This window comes from Typopeltis vanoorti, chromosome 20 (genome assembly GCF_054136105.1).
Source record: "Typopeltis vanoorti isolate ZY-2024b chromosome 20, IOZ_Tvanoo_1.0, whole genome shotgun sequence".
Classification (NCBI taxonomy): Eukaryota; Metazoa; Arthropoda; class Arachnida; order Uropygi; family Thelyphonidae; genus Typopeltis; species Typopeltis vanoorti.
This window is the reverse complement of record NC_143568.1, coordinates 103,010,897-103,037,169: the sequence shown is the minus strand read 5'-3', so window position 1 is coordinate 103,037,169 and position 26,273 is coordinate 103,010,897. Positions and strand designations below refer to the sequence as shown.

At 34.4% G+C, this 26,273-nt stretch overlaps 1 protein-coding gene across 2 annotated transcripts in view; it reads right to left on the bottom strand.

Annotated features, from left to right (window-relative positions):
* Positions 1 to 940: 940 nt before the first annotated feature.
* LOC150095732 (organic cation transporter protein-like) overlaps positions 941 to 26,273 on the bottom strand; it is a 58,636-nt gene continuing 33,303 nt past the window's right edge. For both annotated transcript variants that reach the window (XM_090410510.1, XM_090410512.1), the window contains 9 exons: positions 24,341 to 24,444; positions 23,231 to 23,385; positions 22,918 to 23,086; positions 20,683 to 20,830; positions 18,970 to 19,067; positions 16,476 to 16,690; positions 7,380 to 7,561; positions 1,734 to 1,873; positions 941 to 1,254 (listed from right to left, as the gene is read on the bottom strand). In XM_090410510.1, the coding sequence (XP_090266636.1) occupies positions 1,143 to 1,254; positions 1,734 to 1,873; positions 7,380 to 7,561; positions 16,476 to 16,690; positions 18,970 to 19,067; positions 20,683 to 20,830; positions 22,918 to 23,086; positions 23,231 to 23,385; positions 24,341 to 24,444 (1,323 nt within the window). In that variant the 3' untranslated portion in view covers positions 941 to 1,142. The remainder of the gene's footprint in view (positions 1,255 to 1,733; positions 1,874 to 7,379; positions 7,562 to 16,475; positions 16,691 to 18,969; positions 19,068 to 20,682; positions 20,831 to 22,917; positions 23,087 to 23,230; positions 23,386 to 24,340; positions 24,445 to 26,273) is intronic.

The window sequence follows — 26,273 nt, the reverse complement described above, 5'->3', positions numbered from 1 at the left end:
GTAACCATTCGACCAACCAAACCGGCAACAATTTTTCAATCTTCATGCAGTACGTTTTGCTAAATTGTGGTGTTCAAGACAAAATTATAGACTTTATTTCCTTATTGGTGAAACATCCAACATACAGTGTGCTACGTTGAAGGAAATAAGTGAAACATTTATCCTACAAAACAAAATTGTTGTTTTGTGTTGAGATAACATGAACACCGATTTTGGTGGTTGCAAGAGACTTGGCAAAAATAATGTGTTTATGTAATAAATCTTTTTTTTTATCGTCTTGCTTTTTTATGAACGCAGAATATTACATAAACCCCATCCCGTTTTTGCCATCCCAATGTCTCGATTTTGTCTAAAGGAAATATGGTCAGCCTATTCAAAGCGTAGGTGCTTGGTTCGAAGAAAATTAATAATCTAAGATTTAAGCCAAATAATTCCAAGAAAGTCGTCGTCAGGATTACTACTATAATTTAATTCTTATAGTTCTATTATGGAAACATTCCCACAGTTATGCGTCACCACAAGGTATTAGAAGTGAATTGATAATAATTTTTACTTCCTACAGAAGCGCTTAGTTACATGATGATTTTTGTAAAGAATAACGGAAGTCATGTGTTTGAATCTGAAGTCATGAATCTATTTATTGTGGGTTTACTGCTAGTTGCTTGTTTTTCCCGAGTGGGGGAGCCGTGTGCCTTTTTTTTTTTTTTTGTAATAGAAATCTTCTGCTTGATGTTCGGATTTACGTGAGAATAAATATATAAGTTAAGAAGGATATGAAATAAAGGTTAACTTTAGGATAAAAGGATACAAAAAAAAGTAGGATGATGCATTTGTAATTAGAATTTAAAAATAATGAAATTTAAAAGATAAAAGGTAAGAGAAATTCATACTCGAAAATATTTTAACAAAATTAGCAATGATCATACTATTAAAAAGAAAAACACATATTTTTATTGAACATAAAGTTGGGTCGTGCTTCCGAAATGAAACGTATTTATACAGTTTATTTAATTCAAATGCACTTCCTCATTGCGCCGTAGGCACATTCTGCTCTGTTCGAATGCCTATAATTTCAGCTACGTACTAGAGATCTTTCCTCGCATGCTTCCTTGAATTTGAAGAGAAATTGTACTTCTACTGCTTCACCTCTTTTTCGACACGTCCTTGCTCACTGCTTTCATTTCGTACGATGACGTCAAGTCAGAATTATTTCCTATATTGGTTACAGCTTTGCAGCTTCTGTTTTCTTCCTTCCTGTGAAAACATATATGAATTAACAATAAAAATAATAAAAACACTTCACCTATATACATACACGCGCTCGCGCGCACATCATACAAAGTAGTCACTTTATCAGGAATATTTCCCCATTTAGGAAAATAGACGAAGATGAAGTGGTCGTTATATTTATACTTGTAATGTTTATAATGTTCACAAATTAGATGAAGTAATGCGAATAACATGAAATTTACATCTAAAGTTAAAAAAAAAACAAAAAAAAAGTGTATCGAAATGGTTGTAGGAAAAAAAAAAGCGTTAAGGTTGCCGCGCTGGGCTGGAATATTATGCTCAAAATCTGATTACACATTTTGAGCACAATTAGTGTTTGCCGAGTACAAAACTTCAAATTTATTTTGTAGTAAATGAATAAGCAACTATGTTACAATTTTATTACATTTAAAATAAAAACACTGCACATTCTGAACCCACGATTCTCTCTCTGCTAGACTTACTTTGTTTCTTTTTCTACTTGTGCAACTGTATCTGGTAAGGTCTGGTTATGCGTCTCGGGAAGGAGGAGAATAAGAAGTCCACCGGTAATTGATAAAGCACCAAAAAGTCCGAGAGGAGCACTTGCATGTGTGGCACGACCCTGTGTTGGAACACACAAAAAATAAATTAAATAAATAATGTTTTTAAGGACATTATTTTAAACAAGACATTATGTAGTATTCGTTCATAAGCGGTGCGCATGTCAGAATAATGACCAATCAGACTGCAAATATTATGCTGTTACGATACAATGGAAAGCCACCGATCAACTGTCTTCCTGCATTTTAGAGTTGCTAATTTTCCGGTTCTGTTGGCCTTTTCCGTCCTCCAACCAATAAGTCGTGAGTTCGAATTCCACCTTACGCATGAGTGTTTGTGATTGCTTTTAGAAGAAAGTTGAATTTCGTCGTCCGGAGGGCTGAAGCGACTTAATTGCTAATGTTCTTCAAAACCATGAAGAACATTAATTTCTTCCAACGAAATAGTACAACAATTGCATCTTAATTTACTAAGCAAATCAGGTACAGTATAGCGCAAAAAAATACTGAACGATTACAACGATATATGTTATGGAGTAAACGGGTTTATTAACAAAGAAATATGTTTACACATGATATGTACGTCCACAACTATCGGTGGAATCTTGGTAGAATAAAGCATTAATGATATTAGATTACCTGCTCGAAATGGGTACTTTGTCTTTCAAGACAGGTTTCGTAGCACATGCGAAGCGTCTCTGTCGTCTTGGAGAACAAGGGTTGGGACATCTGCTGAACACATCGTGTATTTTTATCCCTTAGTTCATCAAGGTTTGAAGGCGGGTCATGATGGAAAACCATTCCCTCAACCAGAACCGGCTCTAGGGTCTTTGCCGCCCGCATGCAATTTCTATCTAAGCGCCCCTGTAACGATCCGGTCGTGTGTGGTTCTTTTATGATAATAAAAATTTAAATTATTTGAAATTTCTTAAATAAATTTTGACGGAACAGCCACACGTTGGTTCGCTAAATGTAACGAACCGGGGGTGTTGACCATGCAGGATAATCGTCAAAAACCCGAATATTCAAAAAATTCTCAACAGTTAAAGCTAATTTTGATAAAGCCACTTCACTTTAATGGTTGAATATAATGATACAGGGATTATAGCCTTCTCACCGACCCGAATCGCTAACAAAATTAAAATGAATTTTAATTAAAGTTAAAATTTATTTGAACTAAAGTTTAAAAAATTCTTGCATTTTATACAAGTTACTAAATTCTTAGTAACTTGTAAAAATGTTTTAATATTTTTTATAAGTGGAACTGTCTTTTAGGAAAATAAAAGAAATTCAAGATAGATGAGAAAATAAGAAAATAATTCAGAAATAATTTAAACATTTAATATAACTATTCAAAAAATAACATCTTTACAGAATAACAGAAAATAAATTAAATCACATAAATATACTTGAAATTTTTTAAATTAAAATTTTATGGTTTTTGATTTCATATTCACAAAATTAGAAATAATTAGTCTTAACGTCTAATTCCGCACATACATCATTTTCAATAGCTATTAATGCCAAACTAACAAGCTTTTTTTGTGACATATTTGTTCTTAAGTAGGTTTTAATCAATTTCAACTTGGAAAAGGAACGTTCACCGCTCGCTACACTAACAGGTAAGGTTAATGGTATTCTTAAAGCAATTGAAAAGTTAGGGAAAGATAAATTATTGGACACAATAAAATTAAGAATATCTAAAGAGTTTTGAATATTTAAATTATCCTTCCGAAAAATATCCCGGAAAGCACATAACTCGTCATATAGTTCTATTGCATTTTACGTCTTTATTGTCGCCGTCCATCAAGAGAATCTCTAAATCGTCACAATTTTTTCGTAAAACTTCGTTATTAATTTGTAGTAATCTGTACAATAAATTGAAATTATCATAATATGTTTTTAGTTGTTCAAAACGTTCTACTAACGAACATATTGCAACGTCTAGAAGTATATAAAACACATTCACTGTAAATTTATCTTCTGGCGATTGTGACGTTTCGTCATGATGCTCGTAGTCAAATTGTCGTGTCTTCTTTCGTCGTCGAATTTCCGTACCAGTTTTAAATTCTTATTCTCCATCCACCTCTTCACTCAATTCTTTTGCCGTTTTTAGAACTTCTTTAAAATTTGTATCTGATCGATACTCTTGTAAGAATATTTTTATGTTTTCGATAGATTCTAAAGCAAGTGTAATGTTCATATTTTTGTCTTGAAGCATTTTACTCACAGGTTTTATTCTTTTAAGTAAATCATGCCAAGTTATAAGAGAGCAAACAAATTTGTATTATTTTAGCACATAATGTTTGTGCTTCATGCTTAGTTTCTTTATTAAAATTTTCATTATTTAAAATTTCAAAAAGTGCATCGCAAATTTCTCCTAACTGATATCGTAGAGGGCGGATTGCATTAATTTTACTTTCCCATCGCGTTTCAGTGTTAATTTTTTTACGAACTTTAAAAGGATTGCCCAACGTTTGTAAGAGAATGAAAAAAAAAAGAATATTTCTTGAACGATTGCAAAGAAACTAATCGCATCTGCACTTAGTTTCTTTGCAAATACTTTGGCTGCATCGTTAATGATTAAATTTAGAGTACGAGCAGCACATGGCACGTAAAAAGCTCGAGGATTTTTGTTCAAAAGCAAATTTTGGAGCCCATATTTTTTTCCCTTTCATATTTTAGAACTTAAATACCCTTGACGTCGCATGTCTTCAATGGGAATGTTCCATTTTTCCAGTTGTTCCATTATTGTTGCACATAAACCACGTCCTGTGGAATCTAATATATCTGCAAAATCTAAAACGTTTTCCCTGATCTTGACAATTCCATTGTCACAGGAAACAAAGCGAATAATAATGTTCATTTGTTCTGTTTTACTTGCATCAGGTGTGCACTTCAAAAATTATGGAATAATATTTAGATTTTCGAGTTGATAATAAAACTGTATCCCTGATTGCGTTACTTAAAGTTTCCAATATTTCATTTTGACTGTCTTTACTCAAATAGTGTACTCTATAGTTTCGTTGTAGGGCCCTTTCAACATTATTTTCCATAACGGGATCAAACTTTGCAAACAGTTCGACTAATTTAAAAACATTGCTGTTATTCGTTTTATATAATTTATCAGATGATCAGCGAAAAGCTAAATTGGCTACCAAGGAATTTTATAATTCCAATCAAGCATTCTAAAACAGTCGTCCAATGTTTCTTTTCCATTTCATACATGTTTGAGTCTGGCAATCAATAGTAGTTTTTGTTTTTTAAATTTTTTTCAAGTTCCTTCCATTTTAAGAAATTTTTCATGTGAGTTAAACTAGTCTCCAATTGCATTTCTCCAATCGTTATAACCTTATACAAGACTACTTGATTCAGTAGGTGAGAAACGTTTGCAACAAAAGCAAAAAACAGAATTTAAAATTCCGGAATAAATGAGCCACGTTCTTGGCACGAGCTCCCCGTTTTCCATTATTCTGTTATAATACATGTGTCGCCAAATTTACGACCATATGTATCTATGGAATATATTATATTTTTCTTTTGAACAGGCCTCATTTCAAATAAAACAACTCGTAATTTTTCATCAATATTTCCCCATTCACTTGGATCTTCTAAATTTACAGAGACGAACAGTGTGTTAGTTTCGTGATCAACTACAACTAAATCTTCTCCTAACTGTTTTTCACTTAAATCGTGCGTCTTTTTATCTTGTTCAATAGTTGCAATAGTACTTTCATGAAAGCTGGATGATGTGCACGGTTCTTCAACTCTGATTTCTGATGTATCGAGTTGGATACAATCTGCATCAGAATATTTTAATAAATTTGTTAAGAGCCCCAGTTTGTTTCTTAATATCTGCTTCTTTCGCAGATGACGCTTACGATTTTGTGCACCGGATAATTTTTTTTTAAATTTTTGATTCCATTTCTATTTTATACCCACAAAGATAAAAATTCTGTAGACGAAATAATAGTCCACACTGCGCTACTGTCAGTAGCCTACTGAGATGCGTACCATATGGCTGGTTAACTATCGACAAATGTTTTGTACGAAAATTCGTTTCTGCGCATAAAAACCGTTCACCGTTTCACTTTACATAGACTGCAGTAGACACAACATTCTGCAGGCAAGCATTTAGCCTGCTGTCGCTGCAAAATTGTAACCAGCCGGCTGATCAAAGAGGCGGCAATATACATTTTTTAAAAATGTTTATTCGGTGTATCCGGCCTTATTTATTTTAATATTGATCATTCTAAGAATTTTTTTGTTTTTATGATAAAAATTTTGTTTATTCTTAAAAATGAACTTATGAACCGTGCCCCGGCGGCTGCGTCCCCTTCGTAGCGGTACCCGCATGCACCGCATGCTCTGCATGTCCGCTTCCGCTGGCCCTATCCTTAAGTGATGTGAGATCAGGGGAATGTGAAGGTTATAGGAATTCTGTGAACCTCGGAATCAGCCTCCAGGGAAGTGTTCTGATAAGTAGGTTCCAGAACGATGTGATGTGCGATAGGTTGCTCCGTCCTGTTGGAATACCTGTGCATGAAAGGTTTTTTGCATGACATATCCTATGCAAATCTTGGGTGAACGGAACCAACACATTTGCGATCTAGCGTTTGCTATTCATGGTCATAGTTACACCACCCTCATTGAAGTAGGGGCTAATTATGCCATGGTCGGAAATTGCACACCATACGGAGACCTCCTCGCTGTGAAGAGGTTTCTCTTGGACAAATTCAGGTGTCGAGAAACCAAGAAACCTGTACGTTCGTCTGTTTACATGACCGCTTAGATGGAAATCCGCTTCTTCGAGAACCTGCCATAATGGAGAAAGGATGGATCCTCATGACAATGGCCAGTACGGGTGCATAGCGTAATCCGTTGCTGTTAAACATTGATCCACCTGAATAACGTATCAAAAGGCACTCAGCTTTTTAAGGATTCTCTATAGTGATTGCCTCGGTATCCCCAGTTTTACCGCTGTTCAGTGTTGACTGCGTTTTGGAGATGGTAACACTTGCTTCAGCACACGCCTCTGATTCTCCTTTGTATTAACATTACGTGGTCTCCCCGAATGCCTTTTGCATTGCTGCAGAACACTCCCAGACGTCGGAACCTCTCGATTAAGGCAATGATGGCACTAATGCTTGGGGCACGCTTTTGGAAACGACGAACAAACTGCTCACAAACCTGTCGTAGGCTCGGGCCACTTGCTCTACCAACTCCGTATGAACGAAAACAATGCTCAACTATAATCATCCTTTCTTCCAACGTCAACACCATTGCTACAGCTAATTGTAATGGCTAAGATTCTGCACTTGCATTTCTATTTATGTGCATGCGCGTGTACTGAAGTGTCGAAGTTTAGTACTGTTTTTTTTATTTTTATTTATTTATTTATTTATTTTTTGTGCCATACCGTCTTAGTATATTAAGATGTGGTTTCTAGGACAAATAAATAGAGCAAATGTTTTAAATTTAGTCTATTTTAAATATTATTTCCAATTTGTAATAGTGTGCCACTTATCTCAGCCATAACACGATATTACAAATTGGCGAATCACTTACCAGTTCTTTAGCGAAAGGGGCCAAAATTGTACCAACTCTTGCACACGAATTGCTAAAGCCTATTCCAACATTACGCACTGTCGTTGGATAGATTTCTGAAGAAAACACATAAATGATAGCAAAGGCTGCAGAGATGAAAAACTTTCCTATGTTGGCCAGTGTGATCTTCAACCAGAGCAGATCTGGAAAGAAAGAAAGAGATAAAACAAATCTACCACGTAAATTCAAGAAAGAGGAAGGCATATCAAATCAGAATAATCACGGGGATCTCGTGAAAAATAATCCCGCATTATGAATTTCATCAATCTGCTGCTATGAACAGGACTTAGGACGTCACCATATTTAGTTAATGGTTCAACTTTTGCATTCTGTCGTGCAAATCGAAATACCAATCAGGGTCAGTAGATCCCACTCATATTAGTCGATAAATCTATATTGTTAACAAGATATTTCTTCTTTCTTCTCAATTTTTCTCCATCCACAGTACTAATGTACTCTAATGGTTGAACACCCTCTTATGTGTGTGTGTGTGTGAGAGAGAGATTACATAAGAATAAAATCTTCCGCTACTTGTTTCGTTGAGAAGTTTTTAATGTAAGACTTTTATCAATGGTAGGGAATTTCACATTCCAGGATATGTTCCCTCACTTGATGTTTTCGTTAATGGATTAGGCAGAAGCACGATGTTCTCCGTCCCCTCTTGATAGTAACAAATTCGTTTGTTCCACTACTGTTTAATACTCGAAATTATTCAAACTTTTTCCATCTCCTCAAAAATACGTATACAGCTTTTCGCACATAAAAAAACAACAACAAAATATTAAAATCTGCATTAGGCCTAACATGACTGTGTACTGAAGTGAACGGAAATATTCTTAAACTGAAAACTCACCCTTTCCCCCCAAAAAAATAAAGGTTATAATTTAGTAGACGGTAAGAACAGCAAGTATTTGAAATAAAAATGTCTGCAGCCATAATTGACTTTTTAAAAGATATCACAGGCGGCTTCAGCAGAAGTCTGTTGGAACAGAAGTACACATGTATCAGTCGTAGATGTTAGCAGGTTTTGAGTGCGCACATTAAGATGAAATGTCAAATAATATAATTATATAAATAAATAAATACAGAATATTTCCAAGGTATTATAAGGATGAAACACAGTTTCTTATTTTCAGCGTAGTACATCGCGTATTACATATATAAGTCTTCTTAAATATATTCACAATCTTATCAACTCAATGTGTATTTATTCTGTTAAGCATAACCATTTAAAAAAAATTATACAGAAACTATAAAAACGTGTTTTAATTTATTACAGTGAATCCAACTATTATGAACTGTAATTATTGAGACTATGAAATACTTTTAGTAAGAACTATCTTCAAATATTTTTTTCTTCCTGCAACAGAATAAGCGGAGATAGATTCTCCAAACGAACAACACGTTAGAGTTAATTTCACTTGTTTTTCTTCACTAATTATAAAAATAAAATAACTTGTCTAAGGGCTTTTTATTCTCCAAAGGAAGTAGGTGGAGCTCTTTTAGTTCCAATCCCACGAAATTGTTTATTGGTAGGTTGCCGATCCCACGACTACTGATGATTTATAGTCATTGGGGGAGGAGCATGGCAGACAACTGGCGCCATCTGTTGATTCCCATCTACTTGTCTTTGCCAGAGATAGACTAATTTGGAAAACAGTCGATCTCTAGTCAGCAATTATAATCCAACCTCTAACAAATGTTTCTTCTGGTAGTCTAGCTTTATGGAATCAAAAACGTTGTCACAAGGTTATACAGCCATCTGGGAGTATAACTGTATCAATACTAATGGATGAACAAGATATATCGCTGAATCTCCCAACTCACTAACGCAGGAATATTCTGCAGCGAATTTTAACAAGAGTACTTATCTCTATCTATTGTATCAATTTTTTTCCTTTTTTTTTTTTTTTTTTTTGAAATAAGTGTGTCATAACGCACTAATTTCACTACGCAAGGCAATAAAATTATGAAGTAGTGTATGTATTCCGTGTGTTTTTTTATGGTTGGTGTCCTTGCTTGTCACTCTAAAAGACAAATATCGATTGTGCTTCACCAAGAGAAAAACAATTAGAGGTGACTAGATTCTTCTTTTGAGGACAGAGGAAAATATATTTAAAGAAATGCAAGAAATTATATTAAATGGAATAGAATGTAAACAGGCAATTTTAATAAATGTGGAAGAACAGCGGCAGCATGAAACTTCTATTGTAGACGGCAGCTTTTGCCGATTAAGGAAATCCCCTGACATCTGTTTAAGGATTGTCCATGACTTAATACGTACTGTATTTTTTCTGCGTAGTTGTTAGGACATCATTGTAACTCCCAACAAAGCATGAAGTCAGTCGTGTCAGCGCTTATTTATTATTATTACTAAATACATCATAATAGCGCTATTATTTTTTTATGAATAAATACATCCCTATATTTTTTTGGTTGCATAGCATGATGTCTTACTGCACGCCAATTCTACTATATTATTTTTCTATTTAACCGGCCGTTTCATTCTGGAAGGATTAATTGAATAAATGTCTTTCTTCAAAAGTAGAAGGGAAAATATTTTCACGTACCTGTACCGTTTTGATTTCTCACCCGCTATTCATTTTATTTTATTATTATTATATTTTTAAAAATAATCTTGGTCATAAAATTACTAAAACAATTTTTCTAGATAAAAATATCTCAAGTTAAATAAACATTCTAAACTTTCGTCTGCTACTGCACGATAAAGAGGGCGTCATTGTTTTATTGCGTTGATTTAGTTAGCTATAGACAACTAAATTCTCCTACTAAATGTAAAACATTTGCAACAGAGGACGAGAAAAAAAATCAGACAGATAAAATATAATAATAATTTGCGAACTAAAGAGCATCATCGTCATTGACTGAGCTACAAAGGCATGTTTCGAAGCGTTACCAGAAAAAAGGGGAAAAACAAAGGAAAATAAACAAACATAAACTTAATGTTTGTTTATTTCAGAATCTAAATGTCAATGGACATTTAGATTCTGAAATTATGCTATCTTTGTGATTTTGTATTTTTATTCAGCACTTAGCTTCCTTGGGTTAGATTTATAATGATAAATCATTATAAAGAGAGGGTCATAATCAAAAGGAATACCTTGCATGAAAATATGTAATTAAAATTTATATAATAAAATAGTTTAACAATAAGAGTTGCGATAGGAATACTTGTGATATATTGACGTAACGCTCAAGCCAACACCGAGAGAGAAATAAATTATAGATGGACTTATTATGTTTTAAACATTGTAAAATTACAAGTAGCAACTAGTATCCAAATTGTTTATGATGCTGTCTATCTGCAGCTCCAAGGCCAGAAAGTAAATCAAGTACCAGAAAGTACTACCTGGCCTTGGAGAAAGGTCAGTATGATGTCCCTCCCCCTCAAAGCATAGAAACGCATGACAACGCCGCAAGTGAGGGGGGACTTGTCTTGCAATTGTCTTCTCATGCATCAACTGAGAAAAAACAGTTAAAACGTCGCTTGTTTTCTTAATTGACCTACACACTTCGCTTATTGACACACCATAACCCTGCTAGGCTTACGTGCTTCGGCATTAAGCGAAAGCTTTCTTAAAAAACAACATTACATTATTTTATTTTATTCACCCCCCCTAATAAATAAAATAAAATAAAAAACAGGTAAGTCAGCCTGAAGAGCAGGTTTATCTACCTGTAGTAATTAACAGACATGGTCCATCCATCTTACTTTGTGTGTGTGTGTGTGTGTGTGTGTGTGTGTGTGTGTGTGTGTGTGTGAAATGTGTTCTACGGCCTATTAGTTCGAATTGCGGGTTGCAATCTCATCAGTGGAATCATTACGTAGACGTTTAAACTATAATTAGTTATTATAGTCAGCCTGTTGCTTTACTGTCATTTCTTTATAAATGAAAATTCATTTTATTTTTCCATTTTAAATTAGCCAAATTTCCATTTTAAAATAGAAATTTTAAAACAGAACCCGTGAGTCCTTCGGATAGTAGGATTCCCTGGAAAGGAGGTTCCTAATCAAAAATTATACTGGTCAACAACTCAAAACTTTCTTTTATTATTAGTATTTTATTTATTTATGCATTTTTATTTATTTATCATTATTAACAAATAATAATATATTATCATTATTTATGTATTTATTGTTATATTATTTATTTATTTTTTAAGTTAATCTCGATGATTGTAATGTATTCTGAGGCGCTGAAAACAAATTTCTATTCCAAAAAAATTTCTCATTATGTATTCCTGATTATATATTGTATATATAAAACAGACATGTCGACTTTTCATACATTTTTGAAATATTTTATGTTAAAGTAATTAGCCAAAATACTAAAGTTGTAAATTATTGCCTTTTAACTACTTTTTTTTTTTTTTTTGGTAGCCGTTGTCTCTCAAGGTATGTAACAGTTTTTTTTTTCTTTTGAAAATGAATGGAAACAATTCTTAAATATGTCTCTTACATCAAGAAATATCGTAACACAAACTCAGTGTTCTCACTTGCATTCAGATATTAAATTTTTCATTTTTATTATTTATCTATTCATTTTTTAATATATTTTATTTAATTATTTTATTTTAGTTTTTTTATTATTTATGTTTAATTTATAATCATGTCACCTTTCAACGTTAGAGGTCGTTTACATCGTCTAACTGTTTTATGTTTGTTTGTGACTGTTTATATTTGTCATTCGTTAAGCTGTGATTTACTGTAATATTACTAATAAAGTATTAGTAATAATAATATTACTAATACTGTAATATTATTATTACAGTATTAGTAATAATAATTAAGAGTGCATACTTTCATTGTTTTGGATGTGAAATAGGAAACCAAGATATAAAGTGACCGGCATGAAAAACTTAGATCATTGGACAAAAATGGACCCGCATTTCAGCGACTAAGTAAGTATATTTGTGGGACCATAGATTTAGGAGGTATTAAAATATGAAGTGTTTCACGAAAAGACGGCAAAACAACAAGGAAATATTCTTCCTCGAAAGAGCTTTTAAGTTTGTGTTTATATTTCCAGTTTTTTTATTTTATTTTCTGAATTATTGTAAAATAGAACAATATGGAAATAGTTGAATTAGGACTGTTTATATCAATTTTGCAAAATGCAATCTTTTTCTAATTGCCAGCTTTTATTATTATTTTATTTTAGTCATTGAGTTTTAACAGTTCCATTTTTAAAGTCTATATATTCAAATACGTAGACTGTGTTTGATCTGCGCAATATCCCCATTTTTATACAGCACGCCATACTTTACGGATGAATATAAAACAGTAAATAAACACCTTTGAAGACATTAACGTTTGCAACAGAATATGTTGCAAGTGTATACGTTTAATTGGTGACATATGTACATACACAAGATATACAGCAATCCTTCGATTAATGCGCCAACGATGAGTGCGTTTTCGATTTGTGCGTCATTTTTTTTCTTTACCCAAATTCGATTAGTGCGCCCTAAAATTCGATTAATGCGCCTATGTACATCTTAAAAATAAATGTTACAGAGATTTTAAAAATTACCGATTTAAAACATTTTACAAAGTTATTTTTTAATGGCATACTACATTATTTCCATGTACACTATGTTCCAAAAAATTTACCACCAAAATTTATGTCGTCTGCTAATTACATAACATTTTGATGATCAGATCGCGTTCCTCCATTGCAATTGTTTTCCTTTTTTTTTTTAAAAAAAAAAGTATTTTCCAAATCTTGAATCATGAGTAAAATAATTAGTGAGCAAAAAAGTGGAAGTGTGAAAATGATTTAAAAAGTAATCTCATTGGAAGAAAAACTTGTAATAATAAAGCAAAATGAACAAGGCGAGTCCAGAGCAAAGATAGGACAAGAACACAAAACTGGGTGAATCAACTGTACGAGCAAGTTTAAGCAAAGCTGCTGAATTGGCGCATTAATCGAGGGATTGCTCTACAAAGAGAAAGGTAAGACTGCTTCAAGTTCATCATGTATGCACTCGAAATCAAAGTATTAGAATGATTGGATTAGAAAGATTTCTTTCCACATGGATCGAAGATTGTAACCAAAAACGGATTTCGCTAAGCACTGACCTTATTAAATCATAAGTATGAAGTCTCTTTTGCGACCTTGAAAGAAAGGGCTATCAATGATGGAAAAGAAGAATTCCACGCTAGTGCTGGGTGGTTTAAGCGTTTCAAAAAGAGAATAGCCTACATAATGTTCTAATCGCAGGCGAAGCTGCAAGTGCAGATAAGTAGGTGGCTGCAAATTATCCAGAGATTTTGAAGAAAATTGTGGAAGAAGCGGGGGGAGGGGGCTATGTGATCAACAAATATTTAATGTCGACGGAACTGACTTGTGGAAGCGAATGCCTTCCAAGACTTTTCTAGTCAAAGCAGAGAAATCTCAGCCTGGTTATGAAGTCGCAAAGTCGAATGAAATTACTGTTAGCAATATGCGTACTGTTTGGAAGCACATTCTTCCACATTGTCCACATGATTTTAGAGGCTTTTCAAATGAATCTAAGTTAAATAAATCTCATTCTGAGAAACTGAGTGATTCCGAACTACTAAATTTAAATGCACAGCGGGAAGATCCTGAAGAATATGAAGACAATTTAATCACTGACAAGCCCAAATAGATTTCACAGAAACAATTAAAAATATTTTTCGTACAATCGAAGTTTTTAAGCAGCAATGCTTAGAGACCGACCCTGGTGAAGAGAGAAGCAGTAAAATTTGCAATAGTAGCAGAAGAAGCAATAGGGCCATACCGTCAGTTGTATGAAAAATAGAAACAGAATGCCCGCCAAACTACGTTAGCTAAATTCTTTGATAACAAGTAGAATAATAAATTTATATTCTGAATATATTTTATTGTCTTTCAGCTTCATGGTTTTCCTCTAACTAGGCCCTGAGATATACCCTAATTCTTATATGGAAACATTAAGGGTAAAAAAAAAAAAAAAGAAATCTGAGGAACGAATTATACATTTTCCCATAGGTTATTATATTCGATTAGTGCGTTTTCGATTAATGCGCCTGTTTTTAAGACCGCTTTAGGCGAATTAATCGAGGGATTGCTGTACTGTATAATTATTAATTGGTAACCTAGTGAATCCCTTGTATTATTATCTTCATTGTTTGGCGAGCTAGTATGGGGAGATATTTTTAAAACGTGCATGAGTGGCTCCTCCGCAGTCCAGTGGCAACAACGAAAATTTTCTGTACCAGAAAACCTAATTTTCGGTACCAAAAATCTTTCTCCCTGAAAGATTTTTGGTACCAAAAACAGGCAAATTGGCAAAAACATACACGAATTAACAGAAAACAATATGTTGTAGCCGAAAATAACATTGTTATTTTAATTATTTTATTTGAATATATAAATAATTGTGCTGGACACTGAGGATTTCCGTGTTTGCCTGGAATAAAATCGATTTTAAGTATTTCTGGAATGTCATAGAGAGGATGCACCAGCATATCCAGGTAGTTATGAAATTCCATGATGATCAAACGTGCTATTAGATGATAATATCTAATCAATTGGCTAATCAATGCACACTGACACTAATTTTAATATTAATAATGGAGGTAGGAATGGAGGGAGAGTATTCTTGTTCCCATCTACAAGGGTAAAGGGGATCCACAAGACTGAAAATTACAGAGGAATAAAGTTGATGTCCCACACAATGAAAATCCTAGAAAGGGTTCTTGATGGAAGATTGAGGAAGGAGGTGGAGATTGCAAAGGAACAATTTGGCTTCATGCCTGGTAGATCAACAACAGATGCTATCTTTGGGTTACGGCATATGATGGAAAAGTTTCGAGAGAAACGACGGGAGCTACATCTGGCATTTATTGATCTGGAGAAAGCATACGATAGAGTGCCAAGGCAAGAAGTCTGGAGTTGTCTGAGGGAGAAGAGGGTTCCGGATAAATGTGTTAGGTTGGTGCGGGAAATGTAAAGAAATGTGAAGACAAGTGTTCATATCTGTCTGGGACAGACAGAAAATTTTTAAGTAACAGTTGGCTTGCATCAAGGGTCAGCATTAAGTCCGTTTCTGTTTAACATTGTGATGGAGGTGGTGACGGAGGAGGTGAGAGAAGATGCGCCTTGGACAATGTTGTATGCAGATGATATCTTGCTGTGTGCAGATTCAAGAGAAGAAGTGGGAACTAAACTGGAAAGATGGAAAAAAGTACTGGAAGAGAGAGGTATGAGACTGAGCAGAAGACAGAGTATATGTGTTGCACAGTGGGTGGCGGCCAGGAGACAGACCTGGAGCTGGAAGGAAATGTCATCAGGAAGGTGAGGGACTTTACATACTCAGGTTCAACAGTGGAAGAAGATGGAGGAGCTGAGAACGAAGTGGGATGCAGGATACTAGCGGGTTGGAGGAACTGGAGGGAGATGGCTGGAGTGTTATGTGATAAGAGGGTACCGATCAATCTGAAAGGGGCAAAATCTATAGGACAGTAGTGAGGCCAGCTATGACGTATGCTATAGAAACTGTGGCCATGAGGAAAAATAGCATCAGCAGGATGGAAGTAGCAGAGATGTGAATGCTTAGGTGGATGTGCGGTGTGACCAGAAAGGATCGTCTGAGAAATGACTATGTGAGGGGAACAGTGAAAGTTACGAACTTAGGAGCGAAGATACAGGAGGCAAGATTGAGATGGTTTGGTCATGTGATGAGGAGGGAGGACGAATATGTGGGAAGAAGAGTCATGCAGATGGATGTGCAAGGAAGGAGGAAGCGTGGGCGGACAAAGAAGAGATGGAAGGAGCTGGTAGAAGAGGACTTGAGGATGAAGAACTTGGATATGGTGACAGCCGAAGACAGGAGGATGTGGAGGAGACTCATCATCAACAGTGACCCCACTTAAGTGGGAGAAGCTGCAGAAGAAGAAGAAGAAGAATATCTTTAAGAAGGATGTTTCTGGATATTACCTGCAGAATTTGCCATCGTCTGAAAACTTTTCTGCAACAGTTTCTTCACTATATAAATGGTCAATAATCCAGGAATTTCAAACTAACTTACCATTTTTAATAGGGATGTTCAAAATGCACGCCAGCCCTCCACCAATAAAGGAACATAACAGAGGAATCCTTCTACCGAATCTGTTGGTGATGAAGATGAAAATGATGTACGCCGGAAACTCAACTGCTCCGTTTAAAAAGAAATTCAGAAAGAGATTTCCACCTATGTTTCCAGTGTTTAGTGCTAACCCATAGAATGTAGATGCCACAACAAACCTACAGAAAATAGATAACAGAATAAATATACTGGGAAAAATTCTTGAATGGTCAGTTTTCGGATTGTCAGAAGAAAAAAAAACAACAGTACTCTACGTAATATTTTTAGTTAGTGGATTTACTATTAAGTCTTTGGTCAAAAGATACAAGTATCCTTTGTGAAGAAGTTGGTGGACTAGATTCGTGAATTTTGTGAGCTCCTTTAGCTGGATAGATATCGTGAAATTCTATCCAGCTAAACGGAGTTATTGCAGTGTATAATTTCAGCACCTATGACCCTTCCGAGGACTCATTGAATGAATGCTAGTCTTGTCTTGGGCTTGTGCAATATGATTCTTGACGTAATGCATTTATAGCACGTTGAAAAAAAGAGTTTAAAAGAAACAATATGGGAATGTAATATGCCTTAACTTAAATAAGTTCATGTCGCCGAATTGAAGCCTTTGGCTCTTCATATAATTAGTAATTTATTAGGACACCTTCTTGGCAATTCTCATAGAAGGGATGTAAGTTCTGTTCACTACAAACTTGGTATTAACTAGATATACCAACTCGCTGATGAGACCCCAATGAAGGTGGAAACCGGTGCGGGGCGGATCCGGCATTGAGAGGCTCCACTTGGAGGTAGGTTTTTGCCTGTCTCTGAGTGGGGCCACCGCTGAGAATATGGCTCTGCTTGGTGGTGGGGTGAGCTTGCCACTGGGTAGAGCCATTGCTGAGAAGTTCTTCTCGGAGACGGGGTGAGCCTGTCATCGAGTGAAACAACGCTGAGTGAGGCGATCTTTCGGGATCTTATTTTTAGAACCCGCTTCACCTATACATAAGGTTGAAGCCGGTCTGGGTAGTGACCTTCTCTCATAATTTAGAACAGTAATACAGCTCCTAGGAGCTAAGCTCACATTATGGGTAAATACCAAGAATAGTGATCGGAGCTTGCTCCACCCTTACTATGAGTTGCCTCAGTTTGCACTACCAAATGGGTCAGGTGTTGCACTATCCAGGTATTTGCTTACGCTTGGAATCGCAGAATTTTATATAGTTTCTATATTCGGCATGAAACTCTTTGAGTTTCTTATTCGGCTAAGAAACAATATGGGATGTAAGATCCTTTAACTTAAATAAGTTTAAAAGATTTCAATTTGGCCTTGTGAAGCTAAAGAAAAATTATATTCTAAACATATCATCCATGAAACTAAAAAAGTTTACAAATTGACCAAAGAGCTTACGAGAATACAATCTTTAGCATCGCAGTTGTCTTCGCATGGAACTTCCTAAAAGACACGAATTGTAACAGAAATCCTTATTTGTTAAGGGATATTGCATCCCATATTGTTTCTTAGCCCAATAAGAAACTCAAAGAGTTTCATGCCGAATATAGAAATTATATAAATAAAGTTCGACGATTCCAAGCGTAAGCAAATACCTGGATAGTGCATCAACTAACCCTTAAGGTAGTGCAAGCTGAGGCAACTCATAGCAAAGGTGGAGCAAGCCCCGATCACTATTCTTGATATTTACCCATAATGTGAACTTAGCTCCTGAACTTACTATTATGGGTAAATATCAAGAATAGTGATCGGGGCTTGCTCCACCTTTGCTATGAGTTGCCTCAGCTTGCACTGCCTTAAGGGTTAGTTGATGCACTATCCAGGTATTTGCTTACGCTTGGAATCGCCGAACTTTATTTATATAATTTCTATATTCGGCATGAAACTCTTTGAGTTTCTTATTCGGCTAAGAAACAATATGGGATGCAATATCCCTTAACTTAAACAAGTTCATGTCGCCGAATTGAAGCCTTTGGCTCTTCATATATTTAGTAAGAAACCCTTATGTTCTCATTTTATTAGTCATTTTAAGGTTTCACTTCCCTGACAGACTTTTGAACTGTTGGTTCGCATTGGAGACATGCAGAAAAAAGAACAAGAAATTGCGTTTCATTTTGTAACAATCACAATCTAAGAAAAGTTGATTTTTTATAAGCCAACTTCTTTCTGTAGATCCCGACCTACAGAAAGTAGGTTCTTTCTGTATCTACCGGATATTATATTCTGACGTTACTCTTGTCAACTTGTGTTTACTGCTGTCAGCGTTTCGCCCTGTTATTTTATTCAATTTCATTTTTAACTTTCTTAGACGTTGTAATATTTTCTACGGTCTATAAGTAGGCAAAGATGAAAAGGTAATCGTCTCGTAACCCTTCCTTCCCTTAGCAACACTGCATTAGTCCTTAATAACTTATCCACCAAACCCAATATGGTATAATAATATCAACTTACCAGGCAAAGCACAGTATAAGAGACTTTTTCCGCATACTCGGAGTCTTAAATAGGTCTAAAATTGTACCATGTGCACTTTTTTTCTTCTCTTCTTCTTCCTGTAAGATAACAAGGTGGGGACAGAGACTAAAGTTTATCTTTAATCCTTGGTATTCGTTGTTAATTGCATTTGTACGTTTGTGTTAGTGTAGGATGTGTAGAGAATTCATGTTATCAAACGCCTTATTTTGGGAATAACATGACTTTGGAAATTTCTTTTGTTTATATACAGAAATATTTAACAGAGATATGCGAACACTATTTGTAACTCGCATAAAATGCAAAAAATGATATTATTATTATTATTATTATTATTATCATTAACTACATTAATTGATATTAATAATAATTAATAAGACGGCAAAAATCTAAAATATTTATATGAGCTTACCAACGTAAATAATACTGTTTTTATCCTCTTTTAGACAGTTGAAAAATGACTTGTAACAAACTGGATTTGCGCTAGCACTCACAACCTTTCTATACAACGTAATAGAGTAGAGAAGTGGTCAGAGATGCTTCTCTGACATTATCTGTTGCGAGCAAAGGATTAAGGGAAGGCAGTAGCGCACTCAGGATTTAATCTTGGGTGGGGGGGGGGGCAGTTGAGAAGACGATTTGAGAATACACACTACGCATCGCATACAACCTATGACTGAGCATCTGCAATGATCGCTAATTCATAAGTAGTATAGAAATAGAAGACAGGACACAACATAAATAAAAAAATGAATTTTAATTAGGAAAAGATTTTTGGAAATTTTTCTAGTGTTTTTTTTTTCTTTTTCTTTGGGGGACAGGGCCCCTTGGCCTCCCTCTGGGTGCGCCACTGAGGGAAGGAGTTATTATGATGTTATATCTCTCTTGAGAACAATTCAAATAGTTCAAGCAGGATTCAGTTAACTGAATTATGTTGGCGAGATGTTCCTAGTCACACAGGAAATAAGCCTTTGTGTTGTAATACACCAGTTAATACGTTTATTAAATATCATCTTTCAAAAATTTAAAAAACTTTAAAGGCAGGTCTCGGATTTTATCTTTGCACGAGTAGCCATTATCCCTAAATTGCTTATGTCAGGAATAATGAACAGCCTGAAACCAATGTTTTATTTAAAATTTTTCCTTTAAAATTACCCGTGAATAACAGATATGGATCTAGATTCTTGAAACTACAAATGACGATGTGTGTTTCGCTGTTTGAGTCGCTTTTCTGCTAATATGACAATGTACGTCCCATGGTGGCTAGCAGTGGAGTTATGTCTACTCTAGCTGATGCATTAAGACCTTTGAATTGATATTATAAACGGTGTAAGTTTCAGTTGTCTAAGAGTCGGTTTTTAAACCTGTCGTCTTGCTTTGATCAACTCAAGAATCCATACAGGATTGAAAATGTCAGTATAACTGTGCATTTAAAACATACTTGAACTACTAAAAAAATATGCAGCTCATACTGTGGAATAATTCTGGTATTTGGTAGCTTTTGTGCCGATTTATAAGTCGGAATAGGGTTTTGTCTAGGCAGGTCCAAACCTGTCAGGAATATGAAAAAAAAAAAAAAAGAAAGAAAGAAAAGAAATCTGTTATATAGCATTTATCACTGCTCTCCCTTCTAACTGTGGTATCTTTTAAGAATGATCCCTGAGGGAAGTGATGTATCTACAGATGCATACATACCATTCTAATCCTCTCCATCAGCGTTTGAACAGCTTCCGAAAGGCGAGGGACATTCTTTTTATTTTTCTTGGCTGCCTCCTTCAGAATTTTCTCTGCTTTTTGGTCTTCGCCTTGGGTAAGAAGCCATCTGGGAGATTCGGGTATGAACCTGAAAGAATAAATCTAATTTACCGAACGAGGACTTACTGATTAAAAATGCATCTTTTCCATAAATTCTTTGACAAGAAGTTAAACAATACGCAGAAAAAATAATTTTAATCCCATTTAAAAAATTCTAAACGAAGAGAGGCACTCAATATAACAAATATGAGTCATTTGTATTATTTGCTTGTGAGTCATTCCAAAATTACAAGCAATCTGATTAAAGAATAATTTCAGAGAATTGCAAGCAATTCTCTGAAATTTTATTTACATTAGAACCAATGTAAACAAAAGACATAGCAAGTCATAAACTTTTCTGATTTTATTCTAAAATCTCTAAACTAATTTTATTGTAAACTCTGATTCTATTCTAACTCAACATTAATTCTTAGCAGTTAAAAAGCATCAACTCTGTTGGTTTAGTCTCACTGTAAGAATAGAACCAGGCAGACTTCTTCATGTTGTATTTGAGGACGACATGGAGGGTACAAGACCCAGGGGAAGACCAAGATTAACATGACACAAAGCCCTTAGAATTGCATTGGACTTTGAAAGCTGTTCGCATATGAAAGAGCTTCCCACAAGGATTTAACTATGTGAGACTCAACCCGTTTTGAGGGAAGAGAAGAAGAAAAAAAATTATTCTCGAAATTACGAATTTGGATGCTAAAATTTGATAAACATTTAAAAATGGAATTGCAAGAGGTAACTATCAGGACTGCAAACTATCGCATTTTTTAAGGTCAAGAAGGGAAAATATTACGGTGTTTTTTTTTTACTACAAAACACTAAAATATCGCATAGAAAAAAAACTGATTTTTTATGACCATATTTTATTTCAGATAATTTTACGGAGAGTATAAAATAACCTGTATTACACAAAAATGCCCACAAATAAAGCATTATCTCAGCAATTATTTATGAATACCCTGGAAGTGTCAAATAATAATAATAATAATAATAATAATAATAATTATTATTATTATTTACTATCGCCGGAATTCTTCCAACAGTTGGCGCCGATTTAAATTTTTAGAAACGCAAAAATGGCAAATAGCTTTCTATTTCCGCCTAAAAAATAACTTAATGGGCAATCAGCTCTATAAAATAACAGTTTTTTTTTCTTTCTTTCCTTCGAATGTCCGAAAAAAAAAAAACGAGCAGAATCAATCAGAACCACTGATTTAATTGGGTCTGGTATTCTATGGTTCGTCGTCTGTTTTAGCCGCTGTTAAGATTTCATGAGCAAATTGACTTGACAAGGTAAAAGTGTTTTTTTTTTTTCATTTTTTATTATTTTTTTAAGAGAAAGCGCCTAAACGGCTCCAGAAAGTCGTCGATATACTTTTGTACTATCAGACGACAGTGATTTAAACAAGTTAAACAATACCGTTATAATAATAATATATTATAGTACTTAAGTAAATAAATCAAGAATCAAGTCTGTATTAATTCTATCATTTGTCAAGGAAGGTATTTGAATGCTTCGATCAGTAGCTAACCTGTGTTTTCTCCCCTTCTTCAAAATAAAATTTGTTTCTTTATTTTAGTACTGAACTTACAAGTTTTGAAACGAAAAGAAAAACATAAAGAAAATAAATAAAAATTAATAAAATGAGAAAAATAATTGCCATAAATAGCAACAGGTGCTAGATAAAAAAATATCAATCTTATTATTTTAAATTTCGACTATGTGGCTTTTCACTTTTCCCCCCTTTTATTTTGTTCTTTTATTTATTTTCTATTAATCTATCCTAATAAATGAATACAGAGTTGATCTCCTGGTTAGAGTAAAGACGCCTTTCAATGTCCAAGCCGTTGGGTTGTGTTGAAATTAGTCACGAAGATATCTAATGAGCTTTTACTTTTTTTGAATATCAGCAAAATACCTCGCAATGCGCTTAAAAAGCTACAAGCAATCTTACACATCGTAAAGCTTGCTTATTGGCCAATCAAAGCTAGGACAGCAACTGTCCCATAAGCATTTGCGTTTAATGTTTTCTTTTTCAATTCTTTGCTAACTAATATTAACCACGGTTAAAGTGCTATAATCCAAATAAGTGGAATATATTATTTATTCATTTCACTTCTTACCAATACATGCAGAACAGAGCAGCCACAGGGATGGAAATTGCTAGCTGAATGTACACCCAATTTCTTAAACCATAGGCGATCCCAGGTAGTGTTATGTAGCCTGTAGCCCAGCCAAACTCGCGTGCTAGGCCTAATATTGGACGATACTTTGGACCGACCACTTCCATTACTGAAATAATAAAATAAAAATTCTTAAAACAGTGATCTCATGAGAGGACTGGTAAAGAATTGCAAACTACGACTCAAGCCAGAGAACTTGACACTAATAATTCTTTAAATTATTATTATTGTTTTTTTTTTTTTGTTAACTCACATAATATAAAACATGAAACGAACAATCCTGATCTACACATTGCTGTCACAAAGCGACAGATGGCATATGCGATGAAATTAGGCATGAAGATGACCACTATTCCTGACGTAAACAAGCCAAATGCTGAAAACAGGATAACTGGACGTCTTCCGAATCTGCAGAATAATAATAATAAAAAAAAACAATCAGTTAAATGCTTCTTGTAGAACTGGGTCAAAATGGTGTTTTTTTTTTCAAAAGTCCTTTTTTTAAAAAATTGTCATTATTATTTGACACCTCCAGGGAGTCCATAGACTCATCGAGGGAGGCACTGCTCTACAACTCTGTCTCCACCAACTCAACCCACCCACTAATCGCAACTACAACAACGCCATCTACCGCCGACCACCACCAATATTTCCACAAACAATCACAAACATCCATGCCCACGACAGGATTCGAACCCTGTCGTGGGCAGAGCGGATACGCTACGGATACAGTTAGCGTAATTGTGTATATCTTTGATTTTTAAAAAAGATTTGTTTAAAAAAACTTTCAAAAGTAAAAATGTTTACAAAAAAATGTTGTTTGAAATAAAAAATAAAAATCGAAAATGACATTTCGAAGAAATTTCCTTAATTTTTTCAAAATGTCATTTTCAATCATTTTTTTTTTAGAATTAAATTTTTTTTTTCATGACATTTTTAATATATTTTGGTGTCATGGAAACTTCCATGACACCAAAATATATAAAATTGTAATAATAAATAAAACTTCCTTATTAATGACATAAATAAAGAACTGGTTTCTTTGCTATTATGAATCAATCCTTCATTGCACACTGTCAGTGTAAAATCAATCAATTTGCTTCTTCTTGCTAACTTTGTCAACACGAGAGATCCATCTATCGGTATTTTCCAGAAACGAAAATTTACATTTCATCATCATCATACGTATCAAGGATTTAGGCCTAGAAAATTTACATTTATAACTTTTTATTTATTTGACAAATACGGTTCTTGTTCTGCGTATGTATCTGATCCAACCTTAGAGAGGACCAGAGTTTTATTAACATGTAGGATTGCGAATGAAAAATATATAAAAAAACAAGATATATATTTATATGTTTACCTGTCAGCGAGATATCCCAGGATTAACATGGCAGTAAAATAGCCACCCATGTATACCGACTGGCTCAACGACACCAGCCAGGCACGAGAACATACCAAGTTCCACTGAAAGAAAAGTTAATCTCATATAATTGCTTCACTTAAAAAGGGAGAAAAACTACCTGAATTGGCATATTAACAAGTTTACTTTTAGTACTGTTGACTCTTATTTATACATGAATATTATACCATAGTTATATCTTCATTGATATGCCTAATGTGTTACAATCGCCTCAAATCGGAAATCAATGAAATTTCTGGTATACTTATATGTCAGAATATTCAAGACAAATACTAGTATGACTACAAGTTTCTAAGATAGAAAATGAATGTCCTCCCCCACCCCAAATAAAAAGGAAGTAATCACGGAATCTAGGTGATAAGAGAAAAACCTTACTCTATCGATTAATAGCCCAAATCTATGATAGAGGAGAAATACCAAAGGAGTTTAGAAAATCAAGCAAAATAAAATTATCCAAAAAGACTAACGCAAACAAACGCAGCCAATTTAGAACAATAGCTTTAATCCCACATGTTACAAAATTCTGCTAAAAATTATTCAAAATAGAATTTATTCAAAAATAGATTGTCTATTGGATGAAGACCAATTTGGATTCAGAAAGAATAAAGGAACAAGAGAGGCAATACTCTGTTTAAGAACAATAATAGAGAGGAGATTAGACCTTAGTCAAAATACTTACATCTGCTTCCTTGATTTAGAAGAGAAAGCGTTTGATAAAGTAAACCAGCAAATACTCCTAAATTGTCTAACTAATATCGGCATAGATTTGAGGGATAGGAAAATAATTTATCAAATTTACAAAAATCAAAATGGACGGATTAAAATCAATGATAGGAGAAAATAATAAATATCAGGAGTGGAGTAAGACAAGGATGTATACTTTCACCACTTTTATTTAATTTATATATTGAAAAGGCCATTCAGGAAACTAAAGATAAAATAAATAGTGGCATAAAGATAAATGGTGAGCAAGTCATGTGTATAAGATTTGCTGATGACATAGCCCTTGTAGCAGAAAACAGAAGAACGTTAAAAACAATGCTAGAATTACTAAATAATAACCTTGAAAAATATAAAATGAAAATCAACACAGATAAGACTAAAATCATTGTTACAGGCAAAATCCCTATCAATACAGAGCATATAGACATCAGCGGGGAACAAATAAAACAAGTGAAAAGCTTTAAATATTTAGGAAGCCTAATAACAGAAGATGGCAGAACGAGAGAAGACATAAGATCAAGAATAAACAACGCAAAAGCCCAATTCTCTAAGATGAAAAGCATTTTAACAGGAAACCTCAACCTACAATTGAAAAAAAAATTAGTAAAGACATTGATATGGAGCATTGCACTGTATGGATGTGAAACCTGGATTCTAGGCAGAGAAGATGTAAGAGGATTGGAGGCTTTTGAAATGTGGTGCTGGCGTCGCATGAACAAAATAAAATGGACAGAAAAAAAATCAAACCAACAAGTCCTGAGAGAGATAAACGAAATAAAAACTCTAATTAAATCGATCAAAATTAGAAGGGACATGTGGTTTGGACATATACTTCAACATGATGGACTTGTGAAAAGAATAACTGAAGACAAAATAGAGGGGGAAAGAAGAAGAGGCAGACCAAGGAAAAGCTTTCTTGACCAAGTCAAAGACAGCACGGGTTTGGGGAGTTACCAGGAGGTTAAGAAGAAAGCCAATGACAGAACGGAATTGCTGCTGAGCTACCAGTCCCAAGGCTGATGCAACTGACGACGATGATGATGATGAATCACGGATAAGTGTTTTAATGCTTGCACCACTACTCAAATTATTTTAAAATATTCCTCCTTATTTTTGATGCTTTTTTAAACGCAACTAATTATGTTCAAGA